Source organism: Dasypus novemcinctus, chromosome 12, assembly GCF_030445035.2.
Source record: "Dasypus novemcinctus isolate mDasNov1 chromosome 12, mDasNov1.1.hap2, whole genome shotgun sequence".
Classification (NCBI taxonomy): domain Eukaryota; kingdom Metazoa; phylum Chordata; class Mammalia; order Cingulata; family Dasypodidae; genus Dasypus; species Dasypus novemcinctus.
In genome coordinates, this window is record NC_080684.1 from 111,698,579 (window position 1) to 111,720,851 (window position 22,273).

Genomic DNA, 22,273 nt, shown 5'->3' on the forward strand with positions numbered 1-22,273 from the left:
TAGTAGGGAAGCTTTCATTCTTTCACCATGGGGTATGATATTTGCTGTGGGTTTTTCATAAATGCCCTTTACATTGTTTAGTAAGTTCCCTTCTGTTCCCAGTTTTCTGCATGTTTTTATGATGAAAGAATGTTGGATTTTCTCAGCAGCCTTTTCTGTGTCACTTGAGATGATCATTTAGTTTTTTCCTTCATGCTACTAATGTGTGTATTATATTAATTGGTTTTATCATGTTGAACCATCCTTCCATTCCGGGACTAAATCCCACATGCTTATGTTGAATAATTCTTTTAATATACTATGGAGGGCAGTTGCTGTGGCTCAAGCAATTGAGCTCCCATTTACCATATGGTGTGACCCGGTTTCGATCCCCAAGACCTCCTGGTAAAAAAAGAAAAAAGGCGTCCCAGACCTGCACTGCACGGAGAGGCGCAGGCCCCCACCGGGCACAGAGAGACACACCAAAACAATGACACAATCAGATAGAAATGAATGAATGAATGAATGAATGAATGAATAAAATTTTAAAAATATATACTATTGGATTCAGTTTGTCAGTATTTTGTTGAGGATTTTTACATCTAAATTCATAATGGGTATTTGTCTATGACTTTCTTTTCCTGTGCTGTCTTTATCTGACTTTGGTATCAAGGTAAAGCTGGCCCATAGAATGAGGTAGGAAATATTTTCTGCTCTTCTTTGTTTGCAAGAATTTGAGAAGGATTGTGTTAAGTGTTAAGTCTTCTTTAAATGTTTTGGTAGATTTCAGCAGTGAAACCATTAGGTCTGGACTTTCCTTTGTTGGGAGGTTTTCGATTGCTGATTTTTTTGCTTCTTATAGATCTTTGAGATTTTTAAATTTCTTCTGGCGTCAGATTAAGTCATTTATGTATCTCTAGGAACCTGCCTATTCCATTTGTGTTTTCTAAATTGTTGGCACATAATTGCTCATAGCACCCTCTAATAGGCCTGTTTAGTTCTGTGGTATTGGCGGGAATGTCCCTCCCTTCTTCCCTGATTTCAGTCGTGTCCTCTTTCAGAGGCGGTGGCTTAAAGGACAGAAAATGCCTTGAGAGGGGGGCCTGAGCAGATGTCAGACCACCCGGCCACAGAGCGGGACTGAACGCAGGCTGGCCCCCCTGGCCTCCTCCAGGCCTCGGTGTCTACTCTTGCCTCGATCCTCTCCACCACACAGCCTGCTCTTTGCCAGGTTACTCCTGCATATCCTCCAAGTCATCTCTGGACTTGCCTCCCGACCTTGTCCTTTGTCATCAGTTCTCCAAATGACAGCTTCTTGCAGTCAGTCCTTCTCCTTGTAGCACCTGATACAGCTGTAATTAATTTCCTACTTACTGTTAATCTGCCCTGCTCTAGAATGTAAGTTTGGCCCGAGAGTAAGGATTGCCTCTTTCTTATTCATCGCTGTTTCTTCCCAGCACCTACTTCAGCTCCTTGTTCAGAGGCTGTTTTCATCTGCTAGGCTGCCAAAGCGAAACACACCTGAAATGGGTTGGCTTTCACAGTGGGGGTTTGTGAGCTTGGAAGCTTACAGTTCCAAAGCCGTGATGCTTTCTCCCTGAAAACTGGCTGCCGGCCATCCTGGACTCTTCTTTCACATGGCAAGGCACATGCTGGCATCTGCTGGCCTCTTCCCTTCTCTTCTGACTTCGTGGTTTTCTCTCTCAGTGGGAATTTGATTCTCTTATAAAGAGCTCCAGTAAGACGATTAAGCCCCATCCCGGGCCATGCCTTACTGAAGTGAACTCACCAAAAGACCCTGCCTACCAGAGGGTCACCCTCAGAAACGGACCAGCTTAAGTACAGGGTTTTTCTGGGGTCCATCCAGCTTTAGACCGTCACACGGGCCCTTCAGTAAGCACTTGGAGACTGCGGTGGTGTGATCTGAGTGCCGTCCTCTCCCCTGCTGCTCGTAGGGCACCGAGGCACGGGAAGGAAGAAGTCCGTCCTGGTTCAATCCAGCTGAGGCCGTTCAAGTCATGCGCTACTGCTGCCTCCTCGCCAGGAGCATCTCGAGTCAGGTGTCGGCGAGTGACATTGGAGTGATCACACCTTACCGGAAGCAGGTATGGGCCGCGTCACAGAGAAGCTGTTTTAAAATACCTCTGCAGCCCTGCTTCGGGCTCCCGGAGCCCCCTGCTGGCTGCTGGCAGGCGCGCGCTCGTCTCACAGGGCAGCCGCTCCTGGACGCAGCAGAGCTGGCTGGAGTGAGGCCGACTCAGGGTCACCAGCCCATCCAGCCAGCTGGCGTCTTAAGGCCTCTGAGCCTAGAATGGTTTTACGTTTTAAATGTTCACATAGAGACCTACGGATTATCCTTGATTTTGTCCTTTTTTGGTCCACAAAGCCTAAAATGCTTATTAGATGGCCCTTTAAGAAAAAACTGGCCAACCCCGGCTCTAAACTAGTGTTTTTCAGAGGGGGCACTGTTGTTATTTTGCACAGGATAATGTGTTTTGTTGTTGTTGACTCCTCCGTGTGATTGCAGGACACTTAGTTTCCCTGGCCCTCCGGTGCTAAGTCCTATAACATGCTCATTTGTTTGGTCAACCAGAAACTCCCACACCCGTGTACCGTTGCCCTGGTGGCTGACACAGCCCCACGCGACACAAGTCTGTTTTGTTCTTCAACCAGCCGCTCACCCCTGTGGTGCACATGTCACCAAACAAAGCGCTGGGCGCAAACCTCCCTCCACCAAGCGCAGAACAGGAGACCGGCCACGTCGCTCAGGGCGGCGGCAGAGGCTTAGCCGAGCGCGGGCTGCAGGCTGGGCCCCGCGCCGAGCCCTTCAGGGACGTCGCTCTTCCTCCGAGTTTGGGACCTGGAGAGATGAGTACTTAGTTCTCCCAGTGGTGAAGAAGAGATCACGTAGGCTTCAAGGAGATAAAGAGATTTGCCAGTCATCACACTTCAGTTTGGCATTTGGACCAAAATTCAAACCCTGAGCCCTCTCTCTTATCCATTATGTTTTAGGGCCATTTGCCACACAACTAAACCAGATTTATAAATACAAATAAACCCCTCCCTCCAACAGAGGCGTTGTAATTGTTGTCCCACACTATTTTTACATACCCAGCTGGACATGTAAAGTCTCTGAGGTGAAAGGTATTCAAGATTATCACTTATTTGAGCCCTACTTCTAGTTATACTTAATTTTCCAAATTTTAGTTTTACCCTTCCTGAACTGACTAACCCATTTTCTCCCTGGATTCTCTTACTACTACTTTTTAAATCATGCATGAAATAAAGGATTTCCATATATCACCTGTTTTAGTCAGCTAAAGGAGTGCTGGTGCAAAATGCCAGAACTCTGTTGGCTTTTATAAAGGGTATTTATTCGGAGTAGAATCTTACTGTCACAAGTCCAACTCAAGGTACCATAAGAGGTACTTCCATACTCAAATTCATTGGCCATGCATTGAAGCAAGATGGTGGGCGATGTCCGCGAGGGCTCAGCCTTCCTCCTTCCTCTTAAGGCTCCATGGTCCCAGCTTCTTCCCATCTCAGCTGTAGGCTGGCATAAGGCTCGTCTCTCCCTGGGGCTCGTTTCTTTCCGGGCTCAACTGCGCTGGTCTCTTCACAAGGTCAGCTGTAGGCTATCAGGCTCATCTCTTCCCCGGGCCTCTGCTGTGTCTATTGGAGCTGTCTGTCTTCTCACTGATCTGCTTCCCTGTGCATCTACTTCCATGGGAGAGTGTTTCATCAGCCCAAGAGGGCTGGGACTCAACACTGAGTCCACTCTAATGACATGGTTGAATCAAAGCCCAAATTGTAACTTAATTTGATCAGACGTCTAAGCTGATCTACCACATTCAAAGGGTATCAGACGTACAAAAATAGACCAGTTTACAAACATAATCAATATCTCTTTTTCTAATTCATAAATAATATCAAACTGCCATACTCTACCCTATTATTAACACCCTATATTGGTGTGGTTCAAGTGTTACAACTGATAAAAGCACATTTTTATAATGGTTCAACTAACTAGGCCATGGTTTAACTTCAGGTTCACTGTTTTGGTCTTAATACTTTTTTTTAAGATGGCAAATATTGTAAGAAATCTTTATAGTTGGCAGTTAGTGAAAAGAAATCAATCTTGGTCTTTTAGGGTTAAAATGGTCTATGTGAAATCATTTATTTTCAGATTAAAGGACTTCCTTTAGTATCTCTCTGTAAAGCAAGCCTGCTACAAACTAAATATTTCAGTCTATTTATTTGGGAATACCTTTTTATGCACCCCTTTTTTTTTGAAGGTTGGTTTGGCTGGCTGTAGAATTCTTGCTTGACAGCTTTTTATCCCTTGGCACTTTGAATCTGCTCCTCGGCGCCACTGTTGGAGAAGAGGAGCAGTGCTAATCCAACTGTGGCTTTCCTTACATGAGTTGTTTTTCTCTTGATCCTTCCAAGATTTGCTTGTTGTCATTTAACAGTTTTCTGTGATGTATCTAGATGTGGTTCTCTTTGTATTTATCCAACTTAGAATTTATTGAGCTTCTTGGGTTTAAGGTATATATTAATGTTTTTCATCAAATTTGGGAAGTTTTTAACCATTATTTCTTCAAATATGTTTTCTGCGCTCCCCCTCCCCTTTTTTTTTAAGGAGGTCCAGGGGGTTGAACTCAGGACCTCATACATGGGAGGCAGGTGCTCAACCACTGAGCTACACTCACTGCTTTTCTGCATCTTTTCTCTCTCTGTCTTCTAGGCCTCTCCTGCATGTCTGTTGATATGCATCATAGTATCCCACAGGCCTCTGGGTCAGCTCATTTTTCATCTGGCAGTTTTTCCTCTGTTCTTCAGCTTGGATAATTTCTATTAATCTCTCTTTAAGGTCACCGACTTTTTTTTCTCTGCCAACTTGAATCTACTCTTGAGCTCCTCTAGTGAATTTTTCAATTCAATTGTACTTTTTGTCTAGCTTTTTTTTTTTTTTTTAATTTCTACCCTTATTGGAAATCTCTCTTTGTAACTTACTGTTAAACTTTCCTTTAATTATTTTAACTTGGTTTTCTCTAGTTCTTGGGGCATCTTTATAGTATCTGCTTTAAAATATTTGCTAAATCCAATACCTGGAAACACTCAGAGACAGTTTTTATTATGCTCCTTCCTTCCCCCCAGTGTGGGTCACACAATTGGATTCTTTGCAAGAATCATATTCTTTTGTTGAAAACTGGGCCTTTTAGATAGTACATTACAGCAACTCTGGATTCTGTTTCTCACCCCCTTCCCCCAGAGGATTATTGTTGTTGCTGTTTTATTTTTACTTGATTGTTTGTTTAGTAACTTGCTTGAGCTAAACTTGTGAAATCTCTCCCCTGTAGAGCAGGGCAATGTCTCTTAGTTCTGTTTTTTTATTCTTTTTATTTTTTTCACTTTTTGTCATTCGAGAAGTTGTAGGATTACAGAAAATGCAGAGTTCCCATACAACCTCTGTATTAGTTAGCCAGAGAGGTGCTGATGCAAAATACCAGAAATCAGTTGGTTTTTATAAAGGGTATTTATTTGGGGTAGGAGCTTACAGATACCAGGCCATAAGGCATAAGTTCCTTCCCTCACCAAAGTCTATTTGGAGCGAGATGACTGCTGACATCTGCGAGGGTTCAGGCTTCCTGGGTTCCTACGTTCCTGGGGCTTGATTTTCTCTGGGTTCAAGGTTCCTTCCTTCCTGGGGCTGGCTTCCCTTTCCTCTGTGTGCTGACTTCCCGAGCTCCAGCTTAAGGCTTCAGCATCAAACTCCAACATCAGAAGCCCTCATGATACCCTAATCATAACTCAATCATGCCCAGGTACAGATCACATTACAAACATAATCTAATATCTGTCTTTGGAATTCATAACCATATCAAACTGCTACAACCTCCTTCACACACAGTTTCCTCTATTACTAGAACTTTGTGTTAATGTGGTACCATTACTCAAATTGGCTGAAAGAATTATACTATGAATTGTCCATAGCTTGCTTCAAGAGTCACTGTATTATACAGTCCTGTTTTTCTCATTTTTATTCTAGAACCATACAGACAACCTATTCTGTCCTCCTTTATCTGCATTTCAACATGTAATTCAGTGCCATTCACAATGTTGTGATACCTCCACCAACATCTGTTACCAAACCTTTTCCATTCACCCCAGCCATGAATTCTGTGCCAGTTAAGCATTAACTCCCCATTCCCTATGCCACTCCAGCCCCTGGTAACCTACATTCTAGTTTCTGATTCAGTGAATTTTCTTACTCTAATAATTGCTTATCAGTCAGATTATATAGTATTTGTCCTTTTCTGTCTGGCTTACTTCACTCAACGTGACGTCTTCAGGGTTCATCCATGTTGTCACATGTATCAGGACTTCATTCCATACCACAGCTGAGTAATGTTACGTTGTATGGATACATCACCCCTTTTGCTTGATGGACACAACATGGATTGATTCCATCTTTGGGCTATTGTGAATAATGCCGCAAATATCTGTCCAAGTCCCTGCTTTCAGTTCTTTTAGGTATATACCTAGTAGTCGGGTTGCCAGGTCATATGGTAATTCTCTACTTACTGAGGAACCACCAAACTGTCTTCCAAGGCAGCTGCACCATTTTACATTCCCACTAGCGGTGTACAAGGGGTTCCTATTTCTCCACATCCTCTTCTACACATTTCCATTTTTTAATAATAGCCCTTCTGGTGATTGTGAAATGGTATCACATGGTTTAGATTTGCATTTCCCTAATGGCTAATGATGGTGATTGTCTTTTCACATGCTTTTTTGGCCATTTGTATATCTTTGGAGAAATGTCTATTCGAGTCTTCTACACACTTTTTATTTTATTTTATTTTTTTTTAAGATTTTTATTTTTATTTATTTATTTAATTCCCCTCCCCTCCCCCGGTTGTCTGTTCTTGGTGTCTATTTGCTGCGTCTTGTTTCTTTTGTCCGCTTCTGTTGTCGTCAGCGGCACAGGAAGTGTGGGTGGCGCCATTCCTCGGCAGGCTGCTCCCTCCTTCGCGCTGGGCTGCTCTCCCCATGGGTGCACTCCTTGCGCGTGGGGCTCCCCTACGCAGGGGACACCCCTGTGTAGCATGGCACTCCTTGCGCGTATCAGCACTGCACATGGGCCAGCTCCACACGGGTCAAGGAGGTCCGGGGCTTGAACCGCGGACCTTCCATGTGGTAGACGGACGCCCTAACCACTGGGCCAAAGTCCGTTTCCCCTACACACTTTTTAAATTGGGTTGCTTGTCTTTTTGTTACTGAGTTGTAAGATTTTTTTGTTTGTTTTTTTCTTTTTTTTTTTTTGTATTCTGGATATTAAACCCCTATCAGAGATGTGATTTTCAAATATTTTCTTCCATTCTACAGGTGATCTTTTTATTTTCATGATAAAGTCCTTTGTTGCACAAAAGTTTTTAATTTTGAGGATGTTCCATTTGTATTTTCTTTTGTTGCTCATGCTATTGATGTAAACTCTAAGAAACCATTATCTAATGCAAGGTCCTGAAGATGCCTCCCTATGTTTTCTTCTAGGACCTTTTTAATTTTTGTTCTTATATTTAGGTCTTTGATCCATTTGGAGTTAATTCTTGTATTGGGTGATATAGATGTCCTGTTTTCTCAGCAATATTTGTTGAAGAGACCCTTTTTCCCTCATTGAGTGCACTTGGCACCCTTGTCAAATATCAGTTGGCCATAGGTGTGAGGGTTTGTTTTTGAACTTTCAGTCAGATCCCATTGTCTCCCATTGCACCCATACTGTGCTGTTTTGGTTACTGTGTCTTTGTAATGAGTTTTGGACATTTTGAGTCTTCTCACTTCGTTGTTCTTTTTCAAGATGGATTTAACTATTTGGGTCCCCTTATTCTTCCATATAAATTTTATGTTTGTCTTTTCAGTTTCTGCAAAGAATGATTTTGTAATTTTGATCAGGGTTGCATTGAATCTATACATTAATTTGGGTAGAATTAAATCTTAACAATATTTAGTCTTCCAATCCATGACCCTTCTTTCAGCAAGGTTTTATAGTTTTCTGTGTATATCCTTGGTTAAATTTATTCCTAGGTACTTGATTCTTTCAGTTACTATTGTAAATGGAACTTTTTCTTGGTTTCCTCTTCAGATGGTTCATTACTAGCCTACAGAAATACTACTGATTTTTGCATGTTGATCTTGTATGCCACCACTCTGCTGAATTCATTTATTATTATAGCTCTAGTAGCTTTGTTGTGGATTTTTCAGCATCTTCTATGTATGGGGTCATGTCATTTGCAAACAATGAGAGTTTTACTTCTCTTTTTCCCATGTGAATGTCTTTTATTTATTTTTCTTTCCTAATTGCTCTGTCAAGAACTTCCAGTGCAATATTGAATAACAGTGGTGACAATAGGCATTCTTGTCTTGTTCCTAATCTTGGAGGGAAGGCTTTCAGTCTTTCACCATTAAGTAGGATGTTACCTGTGAGATTTTGATCTATTCCTTTAATCATGTTGAGGAAGTGTCCTTCTATTCCTAGTTTTATAAGTGTTTTTATCAAGATGGGATGCTGGATTTTATCAAATACATTTTCTCTGTCCATTGAGATGATCCTTCATTCTGTTAATATGCTTTATTAACTGTTTTTTTTTTTAATATACCTGGCTTAAATACCCCGTGGTCATGGTGTATAACTCTTTTTATGTGTTGTTGGATTCAGTTTGCTAATATTTTGTTGATGATTTTTCACATCTATGTTAATAAGAGATATCTGTCTAATTTTATTTTCTTAAGGTATCTTTATCTCGCTTTGGTATGAATGAGTTAGGGAGTGTTTCTACCTCTTCAAATTTTTTGGAAGAGTTTAAGCAGTATTGATGGAAATTTTTCTTGGAATATTTGGTAAAACTCACCAAACCCTCAGGTCCTGGGATTTTCTTTTTTGGAGGTTTTTGATTACCAATTCAATCTCTTTAATTGTTACTTGTCTGTTGAGATTTTCTATTTCTTCTGGAGTTATTGGAAATTACTTTACGTGTTTCTAGTAATTTCTCCATTTCATCTAGGTTAACTGTTTTGGTGGCATACAGTTGTTCACAGTATCCTCTTATAATCCTTTTTATTTCTGTAAGGTTGGTAGTTATGTCCCCCCTTTCATTTCTGATTTTAGTCATTTCAGTCCTCTCTCTTTTTCTTTATTCATCTAGTTTAAAGGTTTGTTGTGGGAAGCTGCCTCTGCACTAGTATTGTATCGGCCATCTTGTTACTGAACGCCATCTTAGATACTAACCCAGTTAAGTTTATATTCCCCCATCCTCACTGAAGGAAGTTAAGTTTCTATTTCTCCTTACGCCACTCCCCCGGGCTCCGATTGGGCACTCCCTAAAGCACGTGAAAGTTTTTCCGCGGACACTGCCAAACAACCATCTGCGCATGCATGTGGCGCAAAAAACGAAAATCTAGTTACCCAATCACTTACGACACATGCGCTGTCGTCAGTACGTACTACCGCTTTCATTCCTGGCTATAAATACCCCTGATTGACCCTCAATAATCGAGACTTGATCAGAATCCTGTCTTGTCTCCATTCTTCATGTCTCTTGTCCCTGTCTTTGCGTCATTTGCTTTGTTCTAGATTCCCCCCATGTTGGCCCAGGCTGCGGGCGGTCCGGGTCAGTTTGTTCATTTTATTGATCTTTTCAAAGAACCAGTTTTTGGTTTTGTTTATTCTCTCTGTTGTATTTTTATTCTCTATTTCATTTATCTCCACTTAATCTTTGTTATTTACTTCCTTCTGCTCATGTTAGGTTTAGTTTGCTTTTCTTTTTCTAGATACTCCAGTTGTGAGATTGGGTCTCTGCTTTGAGTTCTTTCTTCTTTTTCAATTTCCCTCTCAGCTCTGCCTTTAGTCTGTTAGGTTTTCATTTTCAGTTATGTGAAAATATTTGATTTTTTCTTTGACCCAGCAGTTAAGAGTGAATTTTTAATTTCCACATATTTCTGACTTCTGCTTCTCCTTCTTATTTATTTCTAGCTTCATTCCATTATGGTTGGAGAAGATATGTTGTAATATTTTTTAAAATGTCTCAATATTTTAAAATGTACTGAGGCTTGTTTTCTGACCTAACATTTGGTATATCCTGGAGGAATGACCCATGTGCACTCGAGAAGAAAGTGTATTCTTTTGGGTGAAATGTTCTTTATATATCTGTTAGGTCTAGTTGGTTTAGAGTTTGGTTCAAGTCTTGTATTTCCTTATTGATCTTTCATGTGTCCTATCCATTATTGAAAGTGGAACATTAAAGTCTCCTACCATTAATGAAGAACTATCTATTTCTGCCTTCAAATCTGTCTATTTGCTTCACATATTTTGGGGGCCTTGACATTCGGTGCAAATATATTTATAATTGATGGGTGTTCTTGTTTAATTGACCCTTTATCAATACGTTTATAGTGTCCTTCTTTGTTCCTCATAACGGTTTTCGAATTCAAGTCTGTTTTTCTAATATTACTCTAGTTACCGCAGCTCTCTTTTGATTACTTATTTGCAGGGTTTATTTTTTCCAGCCTTTCACTTTCAACCTTCTTGTGTCTTTGAATTTAAGGGGAGTCTTCTGTAAACAGCATATGGTTGGGTCATGCCTTTTTTTTTTTTTTTAACTATTCTGCCAATGTCTGCCTTTTGACTAGAGAGTTTAATCCATTTACATTTAAAGTAGTTACTGATATGCACAACTTTTTTCTATTACTTTTACTATTTGGTCTTTGTGAGTCTTAGACCTTTTTGTCCCTCAATTCGTTCATTAATGCCTGCTTTCTTATTCATTGGGTTTGTTGTTATTGTTGTTGTTGGTTGTTTTTGGTGTGTGGTTTTGTTGTTTTTGGTTTTGTCCTTGTATTTTTTTAGTATGAGCCATTTTGTGTCCCTTCTCATTTCTTTCAGTCTAGATTTTCTTTATGGTTACCATGGGGCTTAAATTTAGCATTCTAAATCTATAACAATCCCATTTAATTTGATACCAACTTAACTTCAGTGGCATATATGTACTGTTCTTATACCCCTCCATTCCCCCACCTTTTTGTTGTACTTGTTACAACTAATATCTTTATATATTTTATTTATCAACAACCATAGGTTTATCATTAATATTTTTTAAAGATTTATTTTCTTTACCCCCCCCCCCCCGTTTCCCCCGATGTCTGCTCTCTGTGTCCATTCATTGTGTGTTCTTCTGCGTCTGCTTGTATTCTCATTATGCGCCTCTGGGAACCAATCCTGGCACTTTCTGGAGTGGAAAAGAGGAGCTCAATCTCTTGCACCACCTCAACTTCCTGTTCTGCTACGTCTTCTTATTGTCTCTCCTCTGTCTCTTGTTGCCTCATCTTGCTGCACCAGCTCTCAGCATCATCTGGCACTCCTGCACGGGGCAGATTTTCCAGAGCTGGGCAGTATTCACACACAGGGGAGCACCCCTGCGCGGGGCGGCATTCCAGCGTGGGCCAGCACTCCGCACGAGCCAGCCTGCCCTCACCAGGAAGCCCTGGGTGTCGAACCCTGGACCTCCTATGGGAGCCCAATTGGTTGAGCCACATCCGTTTCCTATCATTAACTTTTATGCATATGCATTTTAGAATCTTTAAGGAGTAAAAATGGAGTTACATGCCAAAAAATACACTACAGTCATCCTGGCATTTGTAATTCCCACAGTTACCTTTGCCAGGTGTCTGTCTCGGGTCCCGTCCTTGCCATCTGAAGATCTTCTTGGAGCATTGCTGACAGGGTGGGTCTCGTGGTGGCAGGTCCCTCTGTTTCTGTTGATCGGAGAATGTCATCATTTCTCCATCATTTTTGAAAGACATTGTCGCTGGATATAAAATTCTTGTTAGCAGTTTTCTTTTGGCACTTAATTTTATTGAGGCTGTCTTGTATGTAACACGTTGCTTCTCTCTTGCAGCTCTCAGACCTCTGTCCTTGTCCCTGGCAACAGTTTGACTCACAGGTGTCTGATTAGGGTTGTCTTCAAGTTTATTCTGTTGGGGGTCGTTGGGCTTCTCAAATGTGCATATTCACGTCTTAACATTTAATTTGAGAAGTTTTCTGCCATTACTTCCTTATATATTCCTTCTGCCCCTTTCCATTTTTCTTCTCCTTCTGGGATTCCCATAATGCATATATTGGTGCACTTGATGGTATCCCAGAGATGTCTTAGGCTATTTTTGCTTTTAATATTTCTTTTTTCCTTTCTGCTCCTCAGCCTGACTCATTTAAAGTATCTTGCCTTCAGGATCACTGATTCTTTCTTCTGGCAGTTCCATTCTGCTCCTGAAACCCTCTTGGGCATTTTTCATTTAGTTATTGTGGTCTTCAACTCCAGTAGTCCTGTTTAGTTTCTTTTTAAAATTCCTGTCTCCCTCCTTAGACTCTCATATTCTTCATTCATTGTTTTCCTGGTAACCATTAGTTCTTTCTCTGTATTCATGTCCTTGAGCACTTGAAGATCACTTTTTAAAGGCTTTGTCCGGTGTGTCCACATTCTTGTCTTCATTGGTGTTTCTGTACTTTTATCCTCTTCCTTGGACAGGCATTGTTTCCTGTTTCCTCATTTGTCTTGTGTTCTTCTGTTGCACACTGCACATTTTAAAAATTTAAAACGCTCACTCTGGGATTTACTCCCTGGGATGTCTGATTCCTGGCTCTGTCACCAGCTGGTGATAGAGACTTCCTCGAGCGTCAGCGCTCCTGTCAGGAGGCTCGGCGCCCGGCAAGGGCGGTGGCGGGGCTGCCCCTGTCGTCCTTGGCTTCTGGCCTGTCCGGGGCTCGTGCCTGCTCAGTGTCTGGAGGTCTGTCCACAGGACTGCGGCGTCCCTTCTGCTCCTCCCGCCCCCAGGGGCTTGAAGCCAGGCCTCACCTCTGGTTCTCTGTGCCCCTTTCATTGCCTCATGCTGCTTTTGCCCGGAGGCACATTCAGGGAAGAGGAGGACATCGGGAGGACTTTCCACCCAAAACAGGCCAGGACCCACAAAGGGGACCAGGACCAGCTCTGAAATGCCCTGGGGAGGGTCCCAGGAAGGGCACTGAAAGCTTCTCTGATAGCGCCCCAAAGCTGAGCTTTCCTGCCTGCCCAGCAAACGCAGCCCTTCCCTCACTGTCCCCACGGCCCCGAGGAACGCTGGTCTAGGTCTCCAGCACCTGCGCCTGTCCAGAGAGGGCTGAAGCAGAGCTGCCCTCAGAGCCAGGACCCGGCGGTCCACCTTCACCAACCAAAAGGCATGGTCAGCGATCGGCCGTGCCCACCCCTGTTCCCAGGGAAGGGCTCTTTTTTTTTTTATAGAGCAGTTTTAGTCACACACCGCACGGTCCGTCCAAAGTGTACAATCGTGGCTCTCAGTAAATGAGAACACAGAGTTGTGTGTTCATCGCCACAGTCGATTTTAGAACATTCCATTGTTTAAAGAACAAAACCTTACCCCTTATATCCCACTGTTACTGACCCTCTGCATTGGTGTAGTGCCATAGCCACAACTGATGAAAAAACACTACATTATTACTGTTAACTGTAGTTGATAATCCACGTTAGTTGTCTTTCCCCCATAAACCACCTATTAACGCCGTGAATAAGTGATTACATTTGATCTAGTTCATGTAAGAACATTCTCGTATTTGTACTATTAACCAGTTGTCGTCCACAGCAGAGCTCGCATGTTCTGTGCCATGTTCGATGCGCTAGCTTTCCTTCTAGTGCACACGACACTGACCTTCCCTTTTCAGCCACAATCACGTGCACAATTCAGCACTCCTAATCACCCTCACGAGTGCTCCCACCACCTCTCTCCATTTTCAGACATTTACGATCACCCTTGTTTTAGAGGCTGCACAAGTTGAGCATCAGCAGGGAAGGGGGTTTTTAAGCCCCTTTCGGTCACCAGTGAGCTAGCCAGGGGCGGGACCGCGTGGTGGCCTGCTGCAAGAGGGAGGGGTGGGGGCTGGTGGCTGTGGCACAGGGAGAGCAGCTGCCTGGTCTCTGCCGTAACGTAACGTAGCAGCCTCTTCCCCCTGCTCCTCCCTGGGAGCTGCGCGGTGCTCTTCTGGTCTCCGGGGTTGCTAACTCGCTCTGGGTCGTTCCTGCCTGCCTCGGGTTGTCCTGGTGAGGACTGAGCCCTGAGCTCCTGCTCCACCTGCTCCACCGTTGGCCCCAGAAGTCCCCATCTGTTGAGCTTCATCTCATTGCTCTGCTCTTTTTCCCTAAGATTGCAAATAGAATCTTTTTTTAGTAACATAACCTCTTCCACTCACAGGTTTTATTCTTTCCTTTGTCTCTGACCATCTTAATCATACTGACTTGAAAGTCCTCTTTTCAAAGCAGTTTGCTCCGTTGTTTCCATTTCTCGCAGAGCAGGCTCCTCTGCAGTGAGGCGGCTGCGTCGCCCAGCCTGGGCTCCCGGTGGTGCTTGCTGCGGAGGCCGCCCCCCCCCTCCTGAGCCGCCCTGGGCCCGGGCTGAGCCCTGCCAGCTCTGCTCCTGCCACCCCTCGAGCAGAGCTGCTCCTGGAGCCTGGGCTCCTGGCTGCCGCACCTGGGCAGGCGCCTCACTTCCGAACAGCGGGCACGGGCCTTCTCGTTTCTTAGGAAGTGTGTCTCCTCTCTCCTTGCTGTGTACTTCGGGGTGCAAGGCTTTCCAAGGGGTGCAGTGCTCCCTGGGCAGGTATTGGCCCCTTCCCCGAAGTTGAAAATACCTGAAATCATGTCTGGTATTTTAATCAATGACATCTTCAATTTGATGAAACAGAGAGAATTGAAAATCAGTCATCCACATTTGTTACTATTTGGTTTACACTGTAATATGTAAAGAATTGGCCAGATTATAAATGTTACTAATCTTTTTTAAAATCTGTTTTAAAGGTGGAGAAAATCAAAATCCTTCTGCGAAGTGTGGATCTGATGGATATAAAGGTTGGGTCCGTGGAGGAGTTTCAAGGACAGGAGTACCTGGTTATCATCGTTTCAACTGTGGGTGCTCCTTTTTTTAGTGGGCATGGCCAGTGCGTTTCGAGGTCATTTGATTTTTACTGTGTGCCCCAGACATTCGAATAGAAATTGGCAAAGTCTGATCCAGTAACACAGAAAGGTAGTTGTAGGGTGGAGACTCCTGCCCCCCAGGGTCTTCTCAGGGGAGTAACTGAGACTTTTTTTAGAAACAACTTGAAGATCAGGAGACAAAAGAGTGAGGAAAGAGGAGGCTCTGGGAGAAATGGTAAATGGGTAAACGCCTCGGAGCAGGAAGGGCGGGGGGCCAAGACCAGGGGCTCTGCTCAGCACAGCCTGGGGGGCAGGCTTAGGGCCCCGGGCAGCCCATTCAGCACCCTCGTAAGGTACGCACTCCTTTTTTGGTGTGTGAATGTTTTGTTTCTTTTGTTTTGTTTTGTTTTGTTTAGTTCTTATTTTCATTTTGTTTCATTTTTATGTGAATGGTTTTATTAAACAGTACATGTTAATTGCAGTTGTTAGAAATTTCAGATTAAAAAACCATAAAATAAGACCGACCTGAAGCCTCCTGCCCAGGGAAGAGCCCACCCAGCAGTTTTATAAGTGCTTGGCGCGCTCTGGACGTGCTTCCCTTGACGCTGACACAGCTGTGGGGACAGGCCGCTGCCGCCACGTCCTTATTTTGTTTAATTAAACCAAAAACAGTCCCGTTTTATCAAGAATTTCTTTACCCACCAAAAAAATTATTTTGTATTCAACTTTGTGATTTTTAGGTACGCTCAAATGAAGACAGATTTGAGGACGATAGGTACTTCTTGGGTTTCTTATCCAACTCAAAGAGATTTAACGTTGCAATCACCAGGCCCAAGGCACTGCTGGTTGTGCTGGGGAACCCTCACGTGCTCGTCAGGGTGAGTTTGCCTGCGTTGTGGGGCTGGGCTTCCGCGAGGGGATCCCTCGGGGTCCCCGGCAGTGAGCAGCCCGGCCTCAGGCTGGCTCCTCTGTCCACCAGGACCCCTGCTTCGGTGCCTTGCTGGAGTACAGCATCACCAGCGGCGTCTACACGGGCTGCGACCTGCCTCCCGAGCTGCAGTCCCTGCAGAAGTGATCCTGGCCCTGGGGGCTCCTCGAGGACTGGCCCCCAGGGCTTTCCCAGGATGGTTTTGGGGCCCACAGCACCCTCCCTTGCACAGCTGACACGGAAACAGGCGCACCTTCTGTGAAGGACCTTGGGAAGACAAGGGGGTCGGCCCCTGTGGGAGGCCCGGCCCCCACACCCTTTGTGGCCCATTTGAGCGGTGATTTGAGGGCACCTGCCCACCCAGGCCCTGGGGCGCGAGAAAGGGCAGGACTCCGCGTCTGTGAATGTCACTGTGCTCATCTGCCCTCAACTCCCTTAATTTGTTTCGGAGCCTTGACCCTGTGCTTGGACGGTGCGGTCCTGGTACGACTGCAGGGGCACACGCGTGTGTAATGACCCAGCACTTGAATAAACACACGAGAAGGATCCCAGCTGAGCTTTCCCCTTAACAGATGCCGTGGCGCAGACAGTGGAGCTCTCAGGTGCCTCTGCCGTCCCCTGCCGGTCTCCCCTTTCCCTGAATTCCGCAGCGGGCCCTTCCCTGGCGGAGCGTCCTGGTGGGGGCCGCCTGCTGGAGCGCGCGCCCGAGGGAGCAGGTGCTCACTGAGGCCCTGCCCTCCGGGCGGGGCAGGTCCCCGCACCACAGGAGGGCCGGGGGCGCTGTCATCAGGTGCCCCTGTGGGGCCAGAGGTCAAGTGTATGTGGAAGGCCGCGGCGCTGGTCAGTGAGGCGGGCGGGCAGGGCCCCCTCCACAAGGAACCGCAGGTAGTCTGGGGCCGGAGGGCTGAGCCTTAGCGGCCACCGCTGTGTGCAAGGGGCAGGGGCAGGGGCAGGTCGCTGGGCTGGGGCACCTGTGGGCGGGAGGGGAGCGCGACATCCGGCCTGGTTTGGGCCCTGCGCTCCCCTCGGGAGCGGTCAGCCGGGAGCACTTGCCCTGGGTGGAGGGGCCGCCCCTCCCACAGGCTCACCCCCAGAGTGCCTCCCTGGACCCCCCCCCTCCCGTAGGCAGAAACTAGAAGACCCCAAACAGCACACCCTATAACGCATGGAACTGGTGTCCAGGCCACCCCCAGGCCAGTAGGCGCAGCTCTTGGCAGCACCCCACTTTCGAGTCTGGATGTCCTCCCTCCCCACGACAGCCCTGACCCCGGGGCTTCAGCTGCACATCTGCTCAAGGCTGGAGGCCATGCTGGGGGGCGTGCGTGGGGGCCACAGGCCGAACCTCCAGACCCAGCATGGCCCTGAGGGGCAGCATCTGGGTGACCAGGCCCATCCCAGGAGCAGCTCCCCACGTGCCTGGCTCGCACCCCACACCCCCAGAAGTCTGCCCCCAGTTCTCTGAATTCCAGCCTGAAACCAGCAGCCTTCTGAGACGAGGCCCATTTGTTAAACTCCACTCGGCCAGGGGTCCCGTGCATGCTCCTACAGGGGGCGTGGGGGGGGACGCGGTCAGGGCTGGGCCTCACCCTTGCCGGGGTCTCCAGGTCTGCCCATCACCCACCCAAGAACCCACCTGCCCCTGCCACCCTCCCCAGGACCCCGGCCGTCCCCGACAGAGCACCAGACCAGCCCAGTGGTGTCGGCACCGCCCCGGGAGCCTGGTCTCCTTAAGGGGAGACCCAGCCCCTCGGAGCGCGGGGCGCTCAGCAGCTGGTGGGCTCTGCAAACGCCACCTCCCCTCACCAGGAACCCAGGCCCGGCCCAGCCGCAGGAAAGGAAGAGCTGCTGCCAGCGCAGCGTCAGGTGCCCTCGCAGGCCTGGGAGCCCACACACAGTGGGTGGGGACTTCAGGGGGGTGCCCCCGGCGGGGGGGCGGGCCCACCTGGTGCTGCAGCGCAGGCCCCGGGGCCGGGAGGCTGTGGAGGCCTGGGGGCTCCAAGCCTGTGGTCCCAGAGGCGGCCTGGAGTGGGGGTGCGCACAGGGGCCGGGCTCCTGCTGGGGGGGGGGCGCCCGAGGGCCCCGCAGGCCTTGGCAGGATTCCAGCGCGTGGGCTCCCACCTTGGCCCCTCCTTGACGTGCTCGAGGAGGCCAGGAGCGCAGGTGCAGCCTCCACCCAGTCCCTGGAGAGGGGCTTGGGGCAGGCACTAGGCAGGGGGATTGGGGGGGTGGCGCAGGGGCCGCAGAGCTGTGTGAGAGTGAGGAGCAGATGGCAGGCAGGCACGCACGCAGCTGAGCCAGGGATGAGGGGGGCGGCAGGGCAGGTCTTCTGCGGCAGAACCCCTGGGGCTGGGGACCCTGTGTCCAGCCTCTCTGTCCCCACGCACACACTGGGGGAACAGGGTGACCCTGTTGCCCGCCTCAGAGGAGATTTGAAGAAAGGACCGTGTGTCTGCGACGTTGGGCAGGAAGTGCTGCCAGGTGCTCGGGGCCTGCAGGTGCGGGAGTCAGTGGCTGTGCCCAGAGCTCCCAGAAAAGCATCAGATCAGATCATTCCAGCCTTACGCTGTGTGCCCAGCCTGGCAGTCCGGCCTGGCAGCCCAGTGGCCCTCGGTGGACATGCTCAGGGTAGCACAGGGGAGATGGGGCCCTGAGGCGGGGGGGGGGGGCGGGGGGAGGCCGGCCCGCAGCACCCCGCTCGCGGTCTGATGTCCACTGCCAAGCTCTGAGCAGGACAGGTGCAAGCAGAGAAGGCCGGGAGCTACCAGGCACTGCGCGTGGCCCGGGTGGGCAGAGGGAAGCACACGGGTGGGCCAGGGAGCCGTCAGCCGTGACGCAGCCCAGGGGCCTCCCCACACAGGGTGCTCAGTCAGAATCTCTGGGGTGGGCCCAGGGGTCAGATGCTCACAAGCTTCCACCCAAACTTTCAGTGCCAGCAATGCGTGCCAGGAGCCCTTCCCTCCAGTCCACCCTCCACGATGGTCCCTCGTGTGGCCATGCTGTTTTCTTCTGGTTAGCGGTTGCTGTGTAACAAACGACCCCAATGTAGCACTTCTAAATGAACGCCAATATCGTCATCTCTTGATTTCATGGCTTGGGAGTCCAGCAGGCTCAACTGGTGACACTTCTCCACGTGGCTCTGAGCTGGCAGGTGGGCTCACCGGAAGTCCAGGGGGGCTTCACATTCTGTGCCTAGCAGGGGTGGCCAGGAGGCTGGGCCCAGCTGGGGGTGCTGCCCCGTAGGGCTTGGGGCGTGGGGTGGGGGCAGCTTCAGGAGACCAAGGTGACTGCTGTCAGGCTGCTTCTGAGCTCCCCTCAGGCCATAGGCTCCCCTGCACCCCATCCCATTGGTAAGAGCAAGTCTCAGGGTACCCCGCATTGAGGGCAGGAGGACAGCCTGGAGGCACATTCTTGAGGCTTCACGGGCCCTGCCTGCCGTCAGGACAGACACCCGGGGCTTCACCTGCCACTGCCCCCTTGAGCCCACCCCCAGTTGAGCCCCTCAGCTTCCTGCCCCCTTGCTGCTCCCACCACAGTCACCTGGGAGGGGTTCCGAGTCACAATACTATAGTAGAATGCCAGTAAGTCTACTCTAATCTACATTTTATTCCTCCATCCTGAGAACCCTGGGATGGTGATGCCCACTCCACCTCTAACTCAAGAGGGGGCTTAGATCCCACATGGCTGATGGATGGAATTCTGCTTGCAGTTGTAGACTCTGTCAGTTCTCTGTTGTGGTGGTTGACCATCCCCACCTCCCTGTTAGCCAAGATGGGCAAGTCCAACAAACTGGAGAGTAGAAGCTGCAACTCTGCTGAGGCTTGGGGCGCAGCTGGCACATGGACAGTCCAGAGATTCAAGACTCCCAAGCATACACCAACCCCAGCACCAACCACAGGTTCAGTAAAAGTGACAGAAGCAGCATGTGTAGAGAGGTCACATCCGAGTCCAACTCCATCATACTCAGGAGCACAAATTCCAAAGTAGGGCCCACTGGCAGGACACTGAACTCCAGAGCCATCCGCCATGACCATAGGACCTGGTTGTCTCTGTAGCCCTCAGGAGCACCACTACCTGGGGTTGTATCTACTTTGGCTGTCTCTGGCTTCATGCTGAGACATGTGTGACCCCTCTGATGAACTCCTGAGTCACTTTGAAGTCTCTTAGCCATATAAACTCATTTGTCTGTACAATTTACCCCTTTTATTCAAGGTCTTTTTCTAGTTGCATCACCAGCTGGTGCTTGGTAGAAATCTCTTGGTGCCAGGGAGGCTCATCCCTGGGAGTCATGTCCCACGCTGGGGGGAAGGTAATGCATTTACATGCTGAATTTGGCTTAGAGAGTGGCCACATTTGAGCAGCATGGAGGCTGTCAGGAAGTAACTCTTAGGCACCCTGCAACACTAGGGTAAATTGCAATTTCAAGAGCAAAGGCTCATAAGCATGGTCATCAATATCAAGAGCCCATCAATGGACCATCCTCCTTCACTAGTCATTGCCCCTGTACTTGGGGGATTGTTGCTATACCACTAGCAAATGTGGCAAAGCTCCCCAGGATGGGTATTCAATATTTTGGTTATTGTGTGAATCTCCACCCACCATGACAAAGCCCCATGAACATCTGAATACATTTATATGCCTTATATGTATGTCCAGGTGAATTTCCTCCCATTTTTCCCCCATCACTGACACTCCACACCAGTGAACCTCCCCTGCCACAGTTGTAACCCTTCTGTGATCCAAAATTCCTTCAAAAATGAAGCCAAGAATATCGCCAAATACAATTAATAGGAAAATAAAATGATAGGTAATGATAAGAAAAAATACATAATTTAGAAAAACTAAAACCAAAATAAAATTTTAAAATTGGGATATTAAATAATGAAAAAAATTTTTTTTTAATTTTTGGACATTTTGCCTTTTGTTACTGTAATATCTTATACTGTATGTATAGTGACATTTTCATTTCTTCCCTGGTGTCTTTTTTTTCATTTGTTTTAATTTGTGAAGCCACAAGACTATGGATGTTAAGAATTTGACTGAACTGCTTTTCTTATAATTAAGTACCCAATCAAAATAACATATTTCATAAATAATGACATGTGGATGCAAAATCTAATTGGAAATGTATCACTTAAAAAGATGTGTGGGGCTTGTCTGCAAATAGTTCACACATGACGGAAGAGTATTACCTAGAGCTGGAACAGAAAGTATCCAGTTTTTTGTTTTTCATTTTCATATATATAAGAGCCTTCTCTGGGGGAAGTGAATGTAGCTCAAGTGATAGGGCTTCTACCTACCACATGGGAGGACCCAGGTTCCATCCCTGGGGCCTCCTGGTGAAAAAGAAGAGAAAGCGTGCCTGCGTGGTGAGACAGTGCCCATGTGGCGAGCCAAGTCCCCATGCAAGTGAGTCACACAGCACGGTAATGATGCAACAAAGAAAAGAGACAAAGGGTAGTCAAGGTGAAGCACAACAGAGACCAGGAACTGAGGTGGCGCAACTGACAGGGCACTTCTCTCCATGTCAAGGGTTCCCAGGATCTAATCCTAGTGAATCATAGAGGAGAAAGATGAGAAGACAAAAAGAGAAATACAGAAGATCACACAGTGAATGGACACAGCAAAAACAGCAGGGGAGGGGAAGAAAAGAGCCTTCTCTGGGAATGAGGACAGAGGTTGAGATGGTGATGAGAGCATAGGGCTGGGGCCCGGGGCCCAGGGTCCAGGCTGGGCTCTGCCACATTTAAGCTCTGGCTGCTTCCCTGTAAGGAGGGAAACAGTTATTGTTGAGCATTTCTCTGAGGTGTGCCGAGTAAGAGCCACTCACTCCCCAGTCAGCGCTTCTCTAGCACCGACCTGTTCCCAGTGCTCACCAGGTGTTGGGGGCTCTGTGTAGAACGAGGGGGCATGTGTGCAAGGACCTGGCAGCCTGCCAGCGCACAGAGGCCCTGGGAAACCACGTCTAGAAAATCCTGGTGCTTTTCCACACCAGACCACCTGCAATATACAACAGAAAGTAGGATAGGATTCAAAGCAGTAATGTACTTGGGAAATCATCTAGCAAGCATGCAGTGTGAGCTGTACAGGGGAGCAGTTGTAACTCCATCACAGAACATACAGAAGGCCTAAATGCATGGAGAGATAGACCATGTTCATGGAGGACTTCACACAGAAATTATTGCAATTTTCCATAAACTGATTTGTACATGAAAGGCAATCTCAACCAATTTTCAAGCTAGCTTTTTTCCCTTGAAATGACAAATTCATTCTAAAATGCATATGGGAAAATAAAGGTAATAGGTAACCTTCAGTTATTATTGAAAAAGAGCCAAGGGGCACTTGCCCAACCACA

The 22,273-nt window shown here is 47.3% G+C and overlaps 1 protein-coding gene across 1 annotated transcript in view; it reads left to right on the top strand.

Annotated features, from left to right (window-relative positions):
- The window catches only part of MOV10L1 (Mov10 like RNA helicase 1), an 86,849-nt gene extending 70,372 nt beyond the window's left edge, over nucleotides 1-16,477 (top strand). Inside the window, exons 23-26 of the mRNA XM_023587298.2 lie at nucleotides 1,935-2,084; nucleotides 14,877-14,984; nucleotides 15,734-15,871; nucleotides 15,973-16,477. Coding sequence (XP_023443066.2) covers nucleotides 1,935-2,084; nucleotides 14,877-14,984; nucleotides 15,734-15,871; nucleotides 15,973-16,068 — 492 coding nt within the window. The 3' untranslated portion in view covers nucleotides 16,069-16,477. The remainder of the gene's footprint in view (nucleotides 1-1,934; nucleotides 2,085-14,876; nucleotides 14,985-15,733; nucleotides 15,872-15,972) is intronic.
- Nucleotides 16,478-22,273: the final 5,796 nt, after the last annotated feature.